This window comes from Nansenia antarctica, assembly GCF_963989245.1.
Source record: "Nansenia antarctica genome assembly, chromosome: 18".
Lineage (NCBI taxonomy): Eukaryota > Metazoa > Chordata > Actinopteri > Argentiniformes > Microstomatidae > Nansenia > Nansenia antarctica.
Genome location: NC_137691.1, coordinates 11,413,695 through 11,434,269, shown reverse-complemented (window position 1 = coordinate 11,434,269; position 20,575 = coordinate 11,413,695). Strand labels below are relative to the sequence as shown.

General features: G+C 46.7%; 1 protein-coding gene across 1 annotated transcript in view; it reads right to left on the bottom strand.

The window, feature by feature from the left end:
• Nucleotides 1-19,831, bottom strand: part of LOC308173402 (peroxisome proliferator-activated receptor delta-like) — a 28,392-nt gene extending 8,561 nt beyond the window's left edge. Inside the window, exons 1-3 of the mRNA XM_080548422.1 lie at nucleotides 19,522-19,831; nucleotides 12,812-13,326; nucleotides 6,380-6,531 (exon numbers count right to left, since the gene is read on the bottom strand). Of these exons, the coding sequence (XP_080404548.1) occupies nucleotides 6,380-6,531; nucleotides 12,812-13,259 (600 nt within the window). The 5' untranslated portion in view covers nucleotides 13,260-13,326; nucleotides 19,522-19,831. The remainder of the gene's footprint in view (nucleotides 1-6,379; nucleotides 6,532-12,811; nucleotides 13,327-19,521) is intronic.
• Nucleotides 19,832-20,575: the final 744 nt, after the last annotated feature.

Genomic DNA, 20,575 nt, shown 5'->3' with positions numbered 1-20,575 from the left:
GAGATTCCCGTTTGTTAGGGTTGGTTAATATTGGTTATTTGATTATATTGAGTTATGGATGTTTTTGAGGAGTTTGTGGCAGCTCCGTCGGTCGATGGATTGTTACAGTTAACGAAGGAACAACTGTGGAAGGTTGCTGAACATTATGAGGTTAAGCTTGAGGTGGTGAAAGGCCGAGCAAAGAAACAGGACGTAGTGGAGGCTTTACAGAATACATTAATTCAAAGGGGCATACTAAAGGGTAAAATGTCTGTCCCTAAAATATCCGTTGGGGTTGCATCTGGGTCCACTGAGTTAACATTTGATCAACAGAAAGAATTGTTAGCATTACAGATGGAATTTCAGATGCAAGAGCGTGAATTTCAGACGCGAGAGCGTGCGAGGGACAGGGAATTGGAGTTGGATAAATTGGCTCATGAACGGGAGCGCCTTAGGTTGATTACTGAGGGAAAGTTATCTGACGGTGGAGGTGGCGATTCGAGTAATTCTAAGAGGGATAATATGTCTGTCATGGTTAGACTGTTGCCAAAGTTTAATGAAAAAGATCCTGATGTATTCTTTTCACTGTTTGAGAGTGTTGCCGACGATAGGGACTGGTCTACTTCAGACCGCACCGCATTACTACAGAGTGTGCTTATTGGCCGAGCTCAGGAAGCTTATATTGCTCTTAATGGTAGAGAGAGGAAAGATTATGATACAGTTAAGGCCGCTATCCTTAGGGCTTATGAACTTGTTCCTGAAGCTTACAGACAGCGGTTTAGAAAATGGAAGAAACATGACAAACAAACTCATGTTGAGGTTGTAAGAGAACTAACCAGCCATTTCAATCGTTGGTGCGTGGCGGTAGAGGTGAATACTCTGGAGGATCTGTCAAATTTGATTATTTTGGAACAGTTTAAAACCATTGTCCCTGATCGCATTGCCACTTATGTAAATGAACACAAGGTAAAAACAGCAGATCAAGCCGCGGTGTTGGCAGATGAATTTGTACTGACTAATAAGAGTCAGTTTGGTGAACATCATTTTCGTAGCGAGGGGAGCCGTAGACAAAATCCGACCGTGACTAACCTATTGGTAAATCGTGCTAAATTCCCAAACGGAGGTCCTGGCTATTCTGTCCCTTTTTCAAGGTCGGAGCATGGCGGTCAGAGTAGAGTAGATCCTAACTCGACATGCAATTATTGCCTTGGGAAGGGTCACTGGAAACAGGAGTGTCCTGTCCTAAAAGGAAAAAAAAACTACAGTGGGAAGGGGGGCTCTGTTAGACCGTCGGTTCTTGCAGCGCATGTTGGTGGAGTAGGAGGAAGAGTGTCTGGGGTTGCCGAGGGGTCTCCCTTTAAACCAGGGGTGATGGCATCCTCAGTATCCAGTCCACCTGCGGCTACTGAGTTGGCGGGGGCACTACAGGGCTCTGCTTCCATACAGATTAGCGAGGAGGATCCTGATTTTGGCCCGTTTATTACTACAGGTTTCGTTTCTCTGGTGGGTAGCCCACAGAAAGTGCCTGTCCAGATACTTCGTGATACGGGGGCTTCAGAATCTTTTATATTGGAATCAGTTTTAACATTCTCTCAGGAGTCAAGTGTGGGGACCAGCGTTTTGATTAGAGGGATGGGGATGCAGACTTTGTCTGTCCCCTTGCATGAAATTGAGCTTTACTCTGATCTGGTCCAGGGGGTAGTAACTATTGGTGTTCGACCCTCTCTGCCTGTGGTGGGTGTGGCCGTCATCTTGGGAAATAACCTGGCTGGAGGAAGAGTGTGGAGTGATGTGCCTCCACCTCTGGTAGTTAGTTCTGGGTTTACACGACCAACAGGACCCGACCTTAGTGTGAAGGAGTTTCCTGAGGTTTTTACTGCCTGCGCCATGACTCGTGCTATGAGTTGCATGGACCCTAAAATTGATGGTAAAGAGTCTGATAAGTTCACTCCTGACAATTTTGTTTTTCAGTTACCAGATCTGCCGCCGTCTTTGTCTCGGAGTGAGTTGATTTTAGCCCAACAGGAGGATCCTGAGCTGAAGCTGCTGCTCAGTGGGATTCAGCCTAAGGATGAGCTGGAGAGCTCTGCAAGTGGTTATTTTCTCTTGGAGGATGTGTTGGTTCGTAAATGGCTTCCTCATAATGATTGTTCTGTGAGTGACCCAGTTTTTCAAGTTGTGGTACCTACTAAGTTTAGGAATGTGGTGTTGGAGACAGCACATGATGACGTGGCTGGGCATATGGGGGTTAAGAAGACTTGTGATAGAGTACTACGGTATTTCTTTTGGCCTCGGTTGAAGAGGGATGTTTCTAAGTTTATTAAGACCTGTCATACCTGTCAACTGATGGGAAAACCTAATCAGACTATTAAACCTGTGCCTCTTTATCCTATTCCAGCTGTGAGTGAACCATTTGAGCACCTCATCATCGATTGTGTTGGACCACTTCCTCCTTCTAAGTCTGGGTGTATTTATCTATTAACGGTAATGTGTCAAACCACTCGCTATCCGTCTGCGTACCCTCTTCGTACGATTACGACAAGATCAATAGTAAAGGCACTGACTCAGTTCATATCCATTTTCGGTATTCCTCGGGTCATACAGAGTGACCAAGGGACAAACTTTACATCGAAAATGTTTGCTGAAGTTTTGCGTCACTTACGCGTTAAGCACAACACCGCCAGCGCGTATCATGCTCAGAGTCAGGGGGCCCTAGAGAGGTTTCATCAAACACTGAAGTCATTGTTGCGCTCTTATTGCATGGAGCTTAAGAGGGATTGGGAGGAGGGACTGCCTTGGCTCATGTTGGCAGCACGGGAGGTGGTGCAGGAGAGTACAGGGTTTAGTCCAAGTGATTTGGTGTTTGGGCACAAGGTGAGGGGCCCGCTGGCAGTGCTACAAGATGGTCTTAAGACCGCTGATCCACCTACCAACCTGATAGATTATGTGCATGGTTTTCACCTGAGGTTACATCTGGCGGGAAAAATGGCGAGTGAGTATTTGACTGTGGCACAAAGTAAAATGAAAAGACTGTTTGATCGCCGTACTGAACCACGAGTGTTCTGTCCTGGAGACCAAGTGTTGGCGTTATTGCCTATACCTGGTTCACCATTCCAGGCGAAATTTACGGGTCCCTACTCTGTTGTAAGACAGGTGTCCGAACAGAATTATTTGATCGATACTCCTAACCGTAGAAAGTCTACACAACTTTGTCACATAAATGTATTAAAATGTTATTATTCTCGTTCACCTAGGGCCGGAGAAGATGCGGTCTTGGAGGTGAAGCCGGTTGTGTTGTCCACAGTGAATGGGGTGTCTCCATCTCCATCCACTCCTGTGGTGGCAGCAGGGTGGGAGGAGGATGTGAGTGGGCCTGGAGATGGTGTTTTGCGTCCTCGGCTCAAAAATTCTGAGACGTTGGCTGAATTATCAGTTCTGTTTGGTCATTTGACTGAGGAAAACAGTAGAGAGTTAGAGGGGTTGCTTGTTGCTTTTCCCTCATTGTTTTCAGATACCCCTTCTTGTACCCACTTAGTGCAGCACGACATAGACGTTGGAGAGGCGAAGCCGATTCGTCAACGGTTCTATCGAGTCCCTCTGGAGAAACGCCGCCGCATGGATACTGAGGTTCAGTATTTAATAAATAACGGGCTGGCTGTTCCTTCAAACTCCAGTTGGGCATCACCGTGTTTGTTGGTAGGAAAGCCAGACACGACAGATAGGTTCTGTACAGACTACCGAAAGGTTAATAATGTGACTAAACCTGACTCATTTCCTTTGCCCAGGATGGAGGACTGTGTGGATGAGGTGGGGTCTGCCAAATTCGTTAGCAAATTTGATTTGCTTAAGGGGTATTGGCAGGTCCCACTGACCCCTCGCGCCCGAGAAATATCTGCCTTCATTACACCGTCTGGGTTGTATTCGTACAACGTCATGAGTTTTGGTCTCCGTAATGCGCCGGCGACTTTTCAACGCCTGATGAATCAGGTGGTTGCAGGGCTGGATGGCTGTGCGGTTTACCTTGATGACGTTGTGGTGTATAGCAACACGTGGGAGCAACATATAGAACGTATCCACTCACTGTTTGTACGACTCAGGGCTGCTAACCTTACTATCAACTTGGCAAAATGTGAGTTTGCAAGAGCTACTGTCACATATTTGGGTAAGGTAGTAGGGCAAGGGCAGGTCCGGCCAGTGAGGGCTAAGGTCCGTGCTATTGATCAGTTTCCACCCCCCACCTCGAAGACGGAGCTTAGACGTTTTTTAGGGATGGTGGGTTATTACCGCAACTTCTGTTTAAATTTCTCAACTGTGGTCGTCCCTTTGACGAACTTGTTAAGGTTGAAGGCCAAGTTTGAATGGTCTCCAGGTTGCCAGAAGGCTTTTGAACAGGTAAAAATGCTGTTAAGTACGGCTCCTGTCCTGGCAGCACCTCGTTTGGATCACCCGTTCCAGTTGCAAGTGGATGCTAGTCATGTTGGGGCTGGAGGGGTTCTTTTGCAGACTGACGATCAGGGGGTAGATCGACCGGTCAGTTTCTTTTCTAGAAAGTTTAATTCGCACCAACTGAATTATTCTACGATAGAGAAAGAGGCATTGGCACTGGTTTGGGCTCTGCAGCATTTTGATGTTTATGTGGGAGGGGGGTCCCATCCAGTGGTCGTTTATTCAGATCATAACCCCCTGACCTTTTTGCATTCTTTGCAGAGTCCGAGCCAGCGCCTTATGAGGTGGACGTTGTTTCTACAGCCATATAACATCACTATTAGGCACATACGAGGCGTGGATAATGTTATCGCCGATGCGTTGTCACGTGCTCCGGAGGGTCTGGGTGAATCCATGCTGCCGGTCTGAGTGTCTTGTCTTTAATCTCTCTTTCTCTTGCTCCTCCCTCCTTAAATAGAGCTTTTCCCGGTACCAGGAATTGCTGGAGGGTGGGCAGGTTGTAGGGGAGGTTGGGATTTGACGTTTAGGCTGTGTGGCAGAGATCACCGTTTTTTGTTGCCATAAACTATTGTTATTATTTGTATTATTTGTAATCTGGGAAACAAATTAGCAGAGACCTTTTTAGTAGGCCTCTGTTTTAAGGGGGGGGATGTGACGATCCACACTGGTACCACCAGTGGGCGCCAATTATCTGTTGTCTTGTTGACCCTCTCTCTTGGTTCCTGATGGGCACAGGTGAAGGTGATCATCCTGATTGTCCCAGGAACTTTAAGAGGGGGTCAAACCAATGGACTCGCTCTCTTCCTTGTCGACCAGCAGCCATTTTTGGGTTGTTTACTATTTACGTTATCATTATTTCAATTCAATATTATATACTTTAATAAATCTCCTATTATTGTTATCCATGTGTCGTCTCCCTTTTTGTCACCTTGTCCTGAGCCAGGCAAGCGTAACAGAGCCCTACATCCTACTGACTCCTGTCTCAGAGCCCTACATCCTACTGACTTCTGTTCTGTCTCAGAGCCCTACAACCTACTGACTTCTGTTCTGTCTCAGAGCCCTACATCCTACTGACTTCTGTTCTGTCTCAGAGCCCTACATCCTACTGACTTCTGTCTCAGAGCCCTACATCCTACTGACTTCTGTCTCAGAGCCCTACATCCTACTGACTTCTGTTCTGTCTCAGAGCCCTACATCCTACTGACTTCTGTCTCAGAGCCCTACATCCTACTGACTCCTGTTCTGTCTCAGAGCCCTACATCCTACTGACTTCTGTCCTGTCTCAGAGCCCTACATCCTACTGGCTTCTGTCTCAGAGCCCTACATCCTACTGACTCCTGTCTCAGAGCCCTACAACCTACTGACTCCTGTCTCAGAGCCCTACATCCTACTGACTTCTGTTCTGTCTCAGAGCCCTACATCCTACTGACTCCTGTCTCAGAGCCCTACATCCTACTGACTCCTGTCTCAGAGCCCTACATCCTACTGACTTCTGTCTCAGAGTCCTACATCCTACTGACTTCTGTTCTGTCTCAGAGCCCTACATCCTACTGACTTCTGTCTCAGAGCCCTACATCCTACTGACTTCTGTTCTGTCTCAGAGCCCTACATCCTACTGACTTCTGTTCTGTCTCAGAGCCCTACATCCTACTGACTTCTGTTCTGTCTCAGAGCCCTACATCCTACTGGCTTCTGTCTCAGAGCCCTACATCCTACTGACTTCTGTCTCAGAGCCCTACATCCTACTGACTCCTGTCTCAGAGCCCTACAACCTACTGGCTTCTGTCTCAGAGCCCTACATCCTACTGACTTCTGTCTCAGAGCCCTACATCCTACTGGTGACTCCTGTCCCAAAGCCCTACATGTCCTGGATCCTCACCTTGCAGGTGGACCAGAGCCCTACATCCTACTGATGATGACCCTGTCCTGGGTTAGGGTTAGGGTTAAGGGTCACCTTGCAGCCTTCGCAGGCGTGGACGCCGTAGTGGAATCCTGAGGCCTTGTCTCCGCATATCCGGCACTCCACATTGATCCCGGCACCCGTCCCGTCGTCCTTCCCCAGGTGGAGCTGGTCCGACAGGGACGGAGAAGACGTCTGGGACAAGTCTGGAAGAGAGGACGTGCCTCGGTCAACACCAACACCAACACTAGACATGATGACTCTGTAGACTACGCTGTGTCCAAGACCAAACACAAGGCCTTGACTTAAGAAGGCAAAACACTGAGCTCCGATCTCTTTAGTCAACAAGCAGGACCTGGTCAGCCGCTACAAGTACCTGGGAACTGTGGTGGAACTTTGAGGAAAACACTGATGCCATTTGTTTATTCAAAAAAATATTTAAAAAAATGACAGCAACATCTATCCTTTCTGAGAAAGATGAACTCTTTTAATGTTAGCAGTACTATGATGACCATGTTTTATAGAAGTTTTATTGAATCGGTTTTAGATTTTTTCTATGGTAACCTGGCTGAATGTTAGGCATAACAATGACCAGTCTCATCGAGAGTAGCAGGGGTAGTGGTGCCCTAGGGGATAGTGAGTTGGACTGGTACCGGTAATCAGAAGATCATGAGTTAAAATCCCACCTGGGAACACTACCACTAGTGTGTCCTTGAGTAAGGCACTCAGCCCTAAGTTACTCCAGGGAGACTGTCCCTGTAATCTCTCATTGTAAGTTGCTTTGGATAAAAGCGTCTGCTAAATATGTAAAACTGGTTTGTTAGGAATGTCGACAGTTTCCTGAGAAATGTAAGAGAGGAGTGGTGAGGAAAGCCTATCCCTGCCTGTCCTTAAGGGGATGAGCCTATCCCTGCCTCTCCTTAAGGGGAGGAGCCTATCCCTGCCTGTCCTGAAGGGGAGGAGTCTATCCCTGCCTGTCCTGAAGGGGAGGAGTCTATCCCTGCCTGTCCTGAAAGGGAGGAGTCTATCCCTGCCTGTCCTGAAGGGGAGGAGTCTATCCCTGCCTGTCCTGAAGGGGAGGAGTCTATCCCTGAAGGTCCTTTATTACAGATAGAAGGCTCCTCCTCCCCTCAGGTTGTCGTTTCATACTTCCAAGGTTTAAGTGAAATAGAACTAAGAACTATTTTATACCATATGCCATCAAACTGTGAAATATGCATTTATTGCCATTTATTATTCTCATGACAATTACACATCAGCACAAGTTGCTGCATTGTCTGCTCTATCATAACGACTGTGACATCATGTGATATATTCCTTGGCTTTTCAATGGTGTATACTATTGTGTCTGTCATTGCTGTTGTTTCCTTACCCTGACTGGTGCTTGGTCACATTACAGTCAACATTTTTTTTTTTTACACATTTAATTTCTTTCATGTACAACTTACACAGTAAAGTCGCTCTTTTGTCACACAAAAAAAAGAATAGCAATAAGCAAGAATGGCATTATTCAGTGACTGATATCATACTTTAGGAATGGTAACCTTCACCACAAGAAGCCTAAAGCAGTAGCAGTGGGTTTGAACTTGTAATGGTTAGCATCACGTTTGCACAAAACGTCAAAAAAGACAATTAGCTACATCCTAGTTACAATGCGTGTTGGAGAACATTACTGTCATGGAACATTCTGTCCCAACATGGAACATACAGTACATACAGTACAGTACATGTATACAGCAGGTTGCTGTGGTCTATCTCTGGCATGACTGGGCTGTCTGACGCTCTGCCAGAGCTTCCTGCCAGACTGCAGTGTGACCGGTGTGTGTGTGACCTACGAGAGCGTGCAAAGGAAAGAGGTACTTGGTTATGACGTCTGTGCAATATGAACTGAACGTGTACGCATGTGTGAGCATTGCAAGCAATGTGCATGTGTCGTGTCTGGGTACATCGCATCCCAGAAAGCAGGCAGCACGGGAATCTTTCCGGCACTGGTGGTGAGTTCCAGCTTGCTACTTCCCCTTGGGTGTGCTGCTGGCTCCCGCTGCCAACGGGCTCTCCCGGAGACCTGAGGTATGCTAAGAATGCCAGAGGTTGGAGACCCCACAGACGAACAACAGCTGGCTGGGACAATCCCGTTTCAGAATTTAGAACCCCGTGTTTTGTTCTATCCATGCTGTTTTTATGGGGGGAAAATATATAAATAAAAGATATCTATGGGGGGGCCCCCAAAGGCCCCACAGAACCAGAAAGGGGTTCAGATTTACAGCAACATTCTGTATAGGAAGACAAGTTCAATTGCCTGATATCAACTAAGACGTTGAGTAACATGTCACCGTGCCGTCCTGATCAATCCATACATCCTGACTCTGGTGTGTGTTACAGGCAGAGCAGCGCTAGTCGCTCCATAGCTAGTCGCTCCATCGCTAGGCTACAGTGAAAGCGTGGGAAATCCAGCAGTACTGGGGCGGCAGGGAGCCACAGAAGACAGGCAGGGGGGTTCTGGGGTTGGTCTGTGTGGGCGGGGAGGCCACGGCGGCAGAGGAATTCATCACGAGGACAAGTCTCAACACAGAGACCAGCGGAGGTTCTCCTCCATGGAAGGTTTCTGCTAATCTTTCCAGAGTGTTCTTCACATCGACAGCATGGCTCTATAGCTTGGCTCTAAAGCTTGGGAAATGGAATGTAATAGGGTTCCATTGTTGGCTCTAAGGATTTGAAGAGTAAACATTCAAAGCATGCATACTGGAATGATTGTACATGGAAAGTTTGTCAAATTCTGTTTGGCTCTGGTGCGGACGCTTGTTCAACACTTCAAAACACGAATTAAGGAAGAGTCCAACATTTCACAACAATTTGTCAAAGACAAATCGAATTGTTGTGAAATGTTGGACTTAATTCGTCTTTTAAGTGTTGAACATAAACACAATGATTGCCTGCTTTCTTAGGGTCCATCAAACAATAGCCCCCTACATTGCCCAATCTGTGCAAAGTCACACGCAAGAGAGACCCCGTAAGCAGTTCTAGTGCGGTCATCATCATTAGTGTGGGCTGGGCAGTGCACCTCGACCTAGCTCTGCTGACCTCCACTTCCAAGAGAAGTTTGGTCATTAACAGACCATAATGAAAAGCACAGCTGACAGGAACCCCGCATGATGTATTTGGAGGGGAAACACTCGCCGGAGGAAAACGTGTTTACCTCGAGCGCTCAAGTACTGTACGTAATATGATGATAGGTGAGCATATAAATGGGGCAAAAGTGCACTGTAGTGTGTAACATAGCCTGACCCATTCTCTGTGTTTACGGAAAAAAACACTTTTGTCGAAAGACCTTAACTCACCTGACCTCTCTGTGACTACAGCCTACAGCTTATCAACACTCGTTTGAAGAGGAGCCATCCTTGACCACCTGCCAAAGCAAATACACGGCACTTTTCTGAGTGGAAACTTGCTTGGCAGCACAAGGAGAGAAGGAGGCCAAATTTGACAGGAATGAGGGAAAAAGGAAGAGGATATATCCTAATGGTATCCTCTAAGTGGTAATAGTATCCTCTAAGTGGTAATAGTATCCTCTAAGAGGATATTATAGTGCTATAAAGATAATATTACACAGAACACAAGGTTTCCTCTTCTGCTACTTCAACAAGGCGAGGAGGCCCCCCCCACCTAAACAATTACATTCAATTGATTTCAGTTCAGTTGGTTCCAGAATTTGACCAGACGATGTCTGGGGGGGCCTCTAATTCCAGCCTAAGAAAAAAAAAATCTCATGGAGGAAACTGTGAGAGCTGTGTCCTCGACAGCGCCTGTGGTTGGTCTGATTGGCTCTCAGGGAGAGGAGTGCAACACCATCAGAGTCCTTGGAGAGAACACAGTGAAGGGATCCATTTAATGAGAGTCTTAGTCAGTGCTTCTGGGTCCCTGAGTGGAAGTGGAGATAACCATCGCTAGGCCCGGCGAGCTGCTAAACAAACACAAACCGTTCTCTCTATAAAAGGGTTGTTTGTATCTGGAGGAAATGTCAATGGAGGGACTCTCTCAAGGGCACAAGGCTCTCCGTTGTTTACCATGTGTTGAGGGCTACAAATGAAGTTACCTAGGCTACAGCTAATTTGTTTGTAATGTTGTATTTCAGAGGTGTACTGAGATTTTGTTTTAATGCACATAATTGTGAAACCAGATGGTAACAGAGGCAACCGATTTCTGTACAACATTGGGACATAGCTCAATGCCTGGCCCCACCACCTCTACGCCAACGCGGCCGTCACGTTGCCCGGTCACGTCTCTTCACTATACTGGTGGAACGAGCTTCATCTTCACTCCCTCCACTCCCCATCTTCCGTCGGAGACTGAAGACCCATCTCTTCAGGTTACACCTTAACTGTTCCTCCTGAGACACGTACTACCCCCCAGCACTGTTTCCCCAGAGACACCTGCTTCCCCCTATACTGTGTCTCCTAAGACTTCTACTACCCCCTTGTACTGTTTCTCAAGTGTCGACTTCTAAAAATAAAATGTTTCTTCTTCTATCACGACGACTGCCAGCGGCCGCTGGCCTGAACTAGATTACTGTTCCTGGTAATCCTTACTGGTGAATTGATGATTCGCTTGCTTAGTCAAATGTATTGATTGTAAGTTGCTTTGGAATAAGGCATCTGCTAAATGCCAAACATTTTAAATGTAAAATGTGGAGTAGTGTCGTTCCCTCGTCCTCGTGTGTGAAAGATCTGGTGTACCAAAACGTAAAACCTGGCCGTCATCAGGGTTAGGGTCATTATGCCCGTCGAAAGACCATCGAAAACAGACGGCGCATAACCGCAATGATATTTTTTCCCGACAACACCCGCCCCCGCCCCCCCCCAGGGAGAACGTTTCTGCTAGCACACCGAGTTCGTGTCCGAGCTCTGCCTCCATTCGGAGCCACGCCTCGCGGTAGTGTGATTCGTTATAAATTAAATGATAACAAATACTTTATTCAGTAAGGTCTGTGTGCAATAGCCTGGGGACCAGCTTATGTGTGGAGCGATTGTTGCCTGGTATTTCTAGGCCTCCTGTGAGGATTTCACTGTTCATTATCATGACAGCAAAGTTTAATCTTTCTCAACACAATGACCAAGCGGAGAAGTTTGTTGTTGTAATGCATAAATTACATAAAGCCTGAGAACTTGTGGCCACACTGTAGTGTATGTGCTCTCCACATGTCAACGGGAAAGCTGTCACAACTCACAAACCTACGGACCACTTCTGGCATTCTCCTTCCCCAAATCAGACTTCACACAAGAGACACTCAAGAGGCCTAATTTGCAAAGCGTTTGTTTCGCAACTGACCTTGGAGGTCAAGCATGAGAGAATAATTCAGATCGAGAAAACTGTTACAAATCAGAACACTGACGTCCAGATCAGAACACTGACGTCCAGATCCTTACAATGAGTCCAGATGAGAACAATGAGTTCAAGTTCAGAAAAGTGAGTTCCAGATTAAAACACAACCGCCTTCATGGTCAGAACGTCAAGCTCCAGATCAGAACGGGATTATCTCATGATGTCATTAATGAGGTGTCACTGGGTTCTGGCTGAAAGTAAACATCAAAGGGACTCTAGTGAGGAGAGACACTAGGGAGTGAAAGGTGATGGTGTGTCATATGCTAGGTGGGTCTTAACATAAATTGTTAGTGGTTAATCTTCTCAAACAATAGGGCCCAATTTGATTCAGAAACTAGTGCTGAGCAGAGCAAAAAATACCTTACAACTGGGAATACCTGGCAGCATATGTTCATTGTAACTTTATTTGAACAATGGTTTTGAGAAAACTGTCAGTTTCATTATGTCTATTCGAAATATTAAAGCAAAGATAGATGACTTCTACACAATTTTATCAAGTTGTTTGTATGTGCAAATCGGGGCCTATAGAACAAATGGTGAGGAACATTCCATGCTGTAGGGCCTAGATTTTATAAGGCTGGCTACCTAGCCTAACCCTGTTAGGCCCCCTGTAGCAGTTTGCTATCGCAAAAAAAGAATCTGTAAATGTGGTCCTATTCTTGGGTCCTATTCTTTACCTTCGCAATGCAGCATGGTTAAAATTCTAAATGACTATTATCACAGCAACTCATTACTTTTACATTACTTTTCTTTTTACTCATTAAAAATAATTGACCTCCCTCTCAGGCACCCAAATACAATTCTGTTTACATGATTGCGTCATATTGAAATATTGTTATTCAATTTCAAGTCAAGTGTTGAGTTCTGGTACAAGGTCAGGGCCTGTATTCACAAAGCATCTGAGAGTAGGAGTGCTGACCTAGAATCAGGTTCCCACAGGTCCATAATCCTATTCATTATTATCTAAAACGCAACACTGACCCAGGATCAGCACTCAGATATGATTTCAGCACCCGACTGGCTAAGATTAGGGCTGAATGGTTGGGGAATCTGATCCTGGATCTGTAGTTGAGGGACACCTAAGAAAAAAAGGTGCTAGTGTCTCACCTGTGCAGCTGCTGGAGGGGGCGGGGCTGTCTGTGTTGGAGGTGTGGCTCCTCCCCTTCTCTGGTGGCTCCTCCTCCGGCGGCGGTGGCTCCTCCTCCCCGTCTTGCGACCCCATGTCCCAGGAGCCTGACCCCTGCCCCTCGGGGGACACCTCCCCCCTCCCCTCTTTCTCCCCCTCCAGCTCCGACAGCGGGGGTTTCTTTTCTTTCAGGTCCTCCAGGGATGACTCTCGAAGCCCCCCCAGGGATGACTCTCGCAGCCCCCCCAGGGAGGACTCCCGCAGCCCCCCCTCTCCGTCCGACCTGCTGGCAGGGGAGGCGCTGCGGTTCTGACGGAGGCCCGCGGTTCTGCCCAGCTCTCCGGCACGCCGCTGTCTCTGCCTCTGCCGTCGGTGGTGGTCCTGACTCTGGACCGACGACGGCAAGATGGCCGCCCGGGTGCCCTCCATGGCGCTGCGTCGCTTCTCGAGCCCCCCCCCCTCAGCCACCCTCAATCATTGCGCCCACATCGCCGCCCTGTTAAGGGAAGAGAGGGAAAGGTAAGTGAGTTAGACGACCCATTACATAAAGCAGGGATTTCCAACCCAAGTCCGAAATGACCAGTCAGCAAGCATTCCACCTCATCTTATCCAATCACCTACTTTCACACGACACAAGTCACCGACACAGTCTAAGTGCGTGGTGGCAGCGTGAGACATCCAAACACACCCCTCTTGTTGCAACAACACACAGGGACAGATGAAAGGCCTCCGTGTACGAGTGTAACAGGCACGTCTTTCCTGGAAACACTTGAAATAACAAGAGGATTTGACCTGGTCTCATTCAACAGTCCCAGTGCAGCTGAGCAAGCTTCGCCCGTCGCACCACCTCCTCTCAGACATGGCAGGAGAGACACAGAGACGCCCGCCCCCACAGGCCTGCTACATGTGGGGCAGGTTAGAGGTCTAGGACGCATGCCTGCAGTTAGCATGCTACAGATGAGAGCCAGCTGTTGCCCACTAAATCACTGTAATTGATCTCTCTGATCGCTAACAGAGAGAAGAGCGCCTTAAAGACTCACCCCCTTAGCATCAGAGTTTTAGTTGCTCAAAGTCGGAACGGCTGATAAGCAGGACACACAGACACAATGTACTGACTTTGGAGGCTGTGTGTGTGTGTGTGTGTGTCTGTGTGTGTGTGTGTGTGTGTGTGTGTGTGTGTGTGAGAGAGAGAGAGAGAGAGACAGACAGACAGACAGAGAGAGAGAGAGAGAGAGAGAGAGAGAGGAGAAGGAAAGGAAGTGTACAGAAGCGCTCACACAGACACACGGACACACACACATACACACACACACACGCACACACGCAGACACACAGACACGGACACACGGACAGACACACATGGACACAGACACACACACTGACACACGGACACAGACACACATGGACACAGACACACACACGGACACAGACACACATGGACACAGACACACGCACAGACACACACACACACACACACACGGACACACGGACACAGACGCATGCACGGACTCACACACACACACGGCGAGCCTCCAGGCATAAGCACATGGCAGGCCGGCCTGGTGTTGTTGTTCAGGCACCTGTTGTTGGGAGAGAGACGTCTGGGTGTCTGGTCTAAGCTGAAGACGCTGGGCCTCTGCTCTACTCGGCTCTGATTGGCTAGCACCACTGACCTTTCCCCACATTCCCCACTTCCTGTGGTACAGCCCTGCACTTTCCCCCACTGGCCTTGGGGGCTGTTTATGTGTGTGCGTGTTTGGGAACTGCCCCTGAGTGATTGTGTGTGTGTGTGTGTGTGTGTATGTGTGTGTGTGTGTGTGTGTGTGTGTGTGTGTCTGTGGGGTGGTGTGGTGTGGTGTGTGTGTGGGGGGGGGGGGCGAGAGACAAGAGGACGACTCGTAAACATTGAATGGGGTTCAAAGGAACAGAGGCCAATAGCAATCACTTGGTGGGGAGAGCACTGGGTTCATCGGCCCCCTGTGCTTTTGAAAGGGGAGGGAGGGCAAAAAAACTAAAACTGAAATAACTTTCTGATTGGTCATATGACCCGCAAATGGAACCCTTTTGTCCACGCCTCTATCTGGACCGGAACACAGTCTGTTGATACCGGTGTGTCTGTCTAAATCGTTAGCAGAGGCCACAAAGCGATAAATTAGTCAATTAAACCAATCTGCATTCAAAAAGGTTACCTCAACAAATCTCAATTTCCGGGATTTTTCCCCCCTAATATGCTCAGAAAGGGCACATTCTATGTCCGACCAATGACGTCCGCTGGACAAGAACAACTGGCCGCCGGACCCCCGTTACTGGGGGATCATAACGCTGAAGTTCGGAATATTTCCAATCTTACAATCTCCAGCTTTGCGGTGATTAAGACAAAAACCAAAGAATGCATTCATTTCCCAATGTTGAATAAGAGCAGATTAGGGTAGGAATGAGAGAGTGGCTGCCTGGACAAGGCTAAATGTATGGGGTTGGATTTAAAGAGCCAAACTTCCAGGAGAGGGAGAGTTGAGGGAAGGCTACTGTGACACTTTTATTAACAGCGATTTACAGGACAGTGAGTGCATAACATGTTTGGTATAGTGCCAGCGGAGAACTGAACTGAGCCACAGAGGACCACTACCGGTACTTTCGAATGGATCCTTTCCCTTTCCTTGTCTTCCTTACCTTCACTTGACATGTCGTAAAGAGCTCTCTGCGTAATGAAAGGTAATGAGAGGGAGACCACCGTATGTGAGACAAGAAAGCCAATCCAGGTTGAAGGACAGAAGTCAGTGGTCCAAGTTTAACTGTCCTACTTAATACATCCTTCCTTCCTCCCTTCCCCGAGGTAATCATTGATCTGTAAGTAATTACACGTTTCCACCCCACTGCTTTCCCCCAATCCGACTTTTTCAGATCTGTGATTACATCCAATGGGGGGAAACTTAAGGATGCATTTTTAACCAGTTTGAGCAAACGGGGGTCTCTGTTAACGAACTGTCTTTTGTGTGGTTGGTTGAGTCTCAACTGCACAAACATATGTCCACTCATATCCATCATCTTCTAATCTGAGATGGACCTGATGAACCCCCTACCCCTCCCTCTGTGTCCATCAAAGCCCATTGAAAATGGGTGACCTTTCAACCTCTGACCCACATCAGTGATAAACACACATTGTTCGAAAACTCCAGAGGGAGTCTTTCTCTAAATGGCGAAACCCAGCGCAAGGGCGTCCACTGGACTCAGTCATTAGGTCATCACAAAACATCCGACTCCGGTAGGGCAAGGAAGGACGACTCTGATGCTCTGATCACTGGTGCTTCAAAACAGCCTAGCCATATTAAAACCGAAGGCCTTGAAACACAGACATAGTCCGGACATGTAACCCTTAGAACACACAGTCCTACACACTTTAGCTTGGACACGTGTCTCACTGGTCTGTCAACAACACACCTGTGGAACATGTACAGGGTATTTTTTTTCAAAAGAAGTTACTGGCCGTCTCCTGGTTGCATAATGAGTCAACAATCAGCAGAACACTCAAACGCATCTGTCCTTTCACACGGTCTGTCTCTCCTCTCGGTCATGACTCACACACAGTCTAGGCGTGAAACCACGGCCATACTATTACAGCTTAGTCTACTACGGTGGTGCCACTGCACTGCTGTTGTTCAGCCATATGGACATAGGAGATTACCAGTGTGTTTTTCTAAGCCATGTGAGGAAAAACTACTACTAGTTAACAGTAGTTTTATGTAGACAGGTGGGCATTGTCTGGAAAAGTCCAGGTCCCACCTATGACTAGGCCTAATCAAATACCACAAGGTTGTCGACCTTGGAGGGAGAAAACCTGGCCTAGGAGAAAATGACGACACCAAAGGGATTGAATGGAGAATTGTTAGAAGATAGAAGCTAGGTGATTATTATGTTCGCCTCCTGAGACTGATCTCCGATCCTTATGAAGGACATATCACGGCCTGCATTGTGGCATCGTGTTAAGCACTGAGCAAACAATATTTCCGGTGTTCCTATACAATCGCCCATCAAACGCACGGCCACCTACCGCAAATTGGATGAATAATATGGTCCTCGGAATAAGGTAGCAGTCATCGTTAGGCCAGCTCTTAGCTCTCTTTCCTGGAACAATTCCCACCCCAAAGGATCACCAAACAAATGCTAGTTTACTCGGACGACCACTAAACCCATAATTAGTTAAGTGAGACAATTAAGCATGTAATTGGACGCTGACCCATTTTCTGCAGAGTGCTATTCACATACCCCTTAAACCCTGTATACGGACCTAACACACTGATGCTAGACAATGAGGGAAATAATCGGACCCGTGGACAACTGTAACAAAACATGATGCCCGATCTGCCTTATTATTCATAAGATATTAGGCTACATGTGTTCTATTTGAGCTTTATCTAAACCAGGCACTGAGATAGGGAATCTTTTTATTGGAAGACCATGATTTGAGAGTATTAAAGCACTGTTCAACCCTGAACTTGGTATTGGGGTCAATGTTTACCCATGGAATGATGCCCTTCCCTACCTCTGTAGCCCACTTACACAAATGTATATGAAGAGCATCAGAGTTTCCTATAGGGTGTTAGCGGTTTCCTTTAAAGCATCCAGGTTTCAGACAGAACTGTGTAGCGCTGAGGAGAGCAGGGCTGTGGTTGTTTCACTGGGTTGCTAGATCTAGGTCTACCTCCCAGTGAGTCTAACCCTAACCCTTGTTAGCCTGTCATATGTGTGTGTACGTACGTGTACATGCGTGTGTACGTGCGTGTGTGCACATAACAGCATAGTACACCACCAAAAGAGCTGAGAGAGAGAGAGAGAGACAGACGAGAGAGAATGAGAGAGAAAAAAGAAAGTGTTGTCAACCCCTCCGAGAGGTTCTCTCCACCAGTGTTACCCCCTGCCATAAAAAGCAGCAGGAGGGTGGGGGGGGGGGAAAGAAAGAGAAGAGGTTGAGTGAATGAGATAGAGTGTGGGAGATCAGGGAGTATGAGATGGAGAGTGAAGGCTAGTGGACCATAGGGGGTAGACAGTGTGCACTGAGGGAAATATGGAGTAAGACTATATGAAACACAGATGGAGTGAGAAAATAGGAAAAAGAGATGAGAAGAGACAGGCTGGGCTTGCTGATGATAACAGCGTGAGTGATCTGTGTTCTCGATGCCCTTCGTCCCAGTGTGGACCGCCGCTGTTACTGGTATCTACTGAGAACACTGAGAACTCAAACACTGCGAGCTACAGCCATTACACAACTCTTTCCACAAGACAAACAAACAACTTGGGTAACTGAAAAAACCACAACAGCTAGACAGAGAGGGTTCATCACGGCCAAGGGCTGCTGACTATTCAGTAAGACAGTTTCATTTTCGGTTGCGAAGGACCGTGGGAGCAGGGTTGAGTTTTGTAATTTAGCTGTACAGCAGCAGGTCCTCTCCAAATCACTGATATGCGGAGACAGCATAATCGGCATCCTGCAGAGGGAATTAATAGGACACCAGTGGAATCTCTCAGCCTGAATGAACTGAGCAAACAGCCTACTTTATGAAGGCTGTACATGTAGATTGCTGAGACTGTGGAAAAATAAAATTGGACTTAACATGACCTGGTGGTCTGTCTAAACTGGTACTAGCCTTAGCTACATTGATTGATCAGTCAGACATTGATTGTTCAGTGTGGAAAACAAAGTTGATTGAATTAATTTACAGTGGTTTATTACACCTCACTCTCCCCTTTACTATCCATGATGAGGGTTATTGTCTTAAGATTCATCCTCTTTGGCGATATCTTCATCATAAATATGATGTCAATGAATGAATGAGCCAGACAGAGACAGAGGATTCCTGGCAATCTAGAAAGTGCTCAGTACCTGACTGACACTTGGTGATGACTGACAGACAGACAGAGAGACAGACAGAGACAGAGACAGAGACAGACAGACAGACAGACAGACAGACAGACAGACAGAGACAGTCCCAGATTTAAATGGGCTTGTTGGCAGTTATTGGGCTAAGAAAGAAAAGAAAAAAAAACAGCCATACGTTCGTGGCTTCCAAGCAGCATGTACTTACAGCCCTACTTATGCAGCTAGTTTACTGTGATCTGAATGAACAAGAGAAGAGTGGAGGATTTTAGCTAACTAATTAGCCTGCTGCTGCTAGCCATCTGGTTGTAATCCCTCACGTGACGCTTCATCATCATCAACAACAACAACAACAACAACAACAACAACAACAAAACAAACCGTCATGTCTTTTGTTCATCATCTCCCATTAATGTCTCTCTGTTCATGTTCATCTCCCATTTATGTCAAACACTGTGATACAGATCCAGAATGAAAAACCCCTCAGTTCTCCCCCGTTAGCTACTTTTCAATATGATTCAGTAGCTTTAGTCCCCCATTGCCTTTCAGAGGGTGCATTTTCAGCATGGATTTGATGATGAAGTCCTCAACCAATTCACTACTGATGACATATTTACAGGGAATAGCCATTAGCTAACGGCTTGTCGGCTAAAGTGGGCAGCTTTAGCTAGCTGGCTGCTTCATGCTGCCTGGCTCCCCCCGGCCCAGAGCTCACAACCCTGTCTGTCTGTGTGAGACCAGAGAGCCTCTCTCCCCCCGGCCCGATTGTTACTAAAAACGATGCTGGTTGACATATAAGTGACATTTATTTGGTCTTACCGTTGCGCGTAAAAACAAGTGATCCGATGGTTGGGGAGTTTAGAGATAGTAGTAAATCTGTCCGGTTTGTTTTCGCCGGCGAATGAATGTGAAAGTGTCTCTCCTTGTTATTTCTGCACAGACAGAAGCAGCATCACTTTTTTTCTGTCTCCCAATCCCTCCAGGGTCTTCCTGATTGAACTCTGAAGAAGTAATGACTATACTTGCAACTTATATCATGTGTTTCGTTGTTTATTTGGATGTCCTGATGGCTTAATGGTCCGTGCTGATCACAGCGCTAATCGAGCAATAATGATTGTGTTATTCCCAAAGTTTTTTCCCTGCCAGTCTCTGAGAGCTCCGCTGTGATCTGTCACGTTCTGTCGTCTGACGTCACCCCAGGAGCACGTTAGCGTAAGCGTGGCTACGTCATCAAACGCGTGATAGATAGTACGCCCTGGTTTTACGGTAGTACTTAGTTTTTTTGAATGAAAAGACAAATAACAATATGTAATGGGCAAAGTTCACTTAGCTCAGTTAAGTAAGTAACACTACACAACATTTACTTAGACTTTTGCATAATGCGTTGCATAAGCATGTATTTATTTTAAAAATCCAGTCGTATCCAGTGTGTAACAAAATGTAAAAGTTTCAGACATTTCCAACTAGGACGAAATTTACACTCCTGTGTGCTTCAAAAAATAAAATAGTATTGGGTTATTTCTGAAACATGAAACATTATACACACACACTACCCTAAAACATCTTTCTTTCTTCTTCTATCATTTATAAATAAATAAATAATGTTTTAAATGAAACTGTAGGCGACTGACTGACCCTAGCTCTGTAAAAACAAAACTATCCTAAATCTGTATGAACTCATCATGAGAGAATTCTGTTCCAATGTGAAAACTGCAACACCTTTCTATTTTTTTTCTTCTTGTTACCATTAAACGGAATGGCCACTAGATGTCACTCTTGCCTCTCTTTCTGGAGAGGTTAAGCACAAGAGCAGGAGAAATGGCACTATAAATATGTCAGCATTTAAAAAAAACGACACTGCTATTTGCAAAGG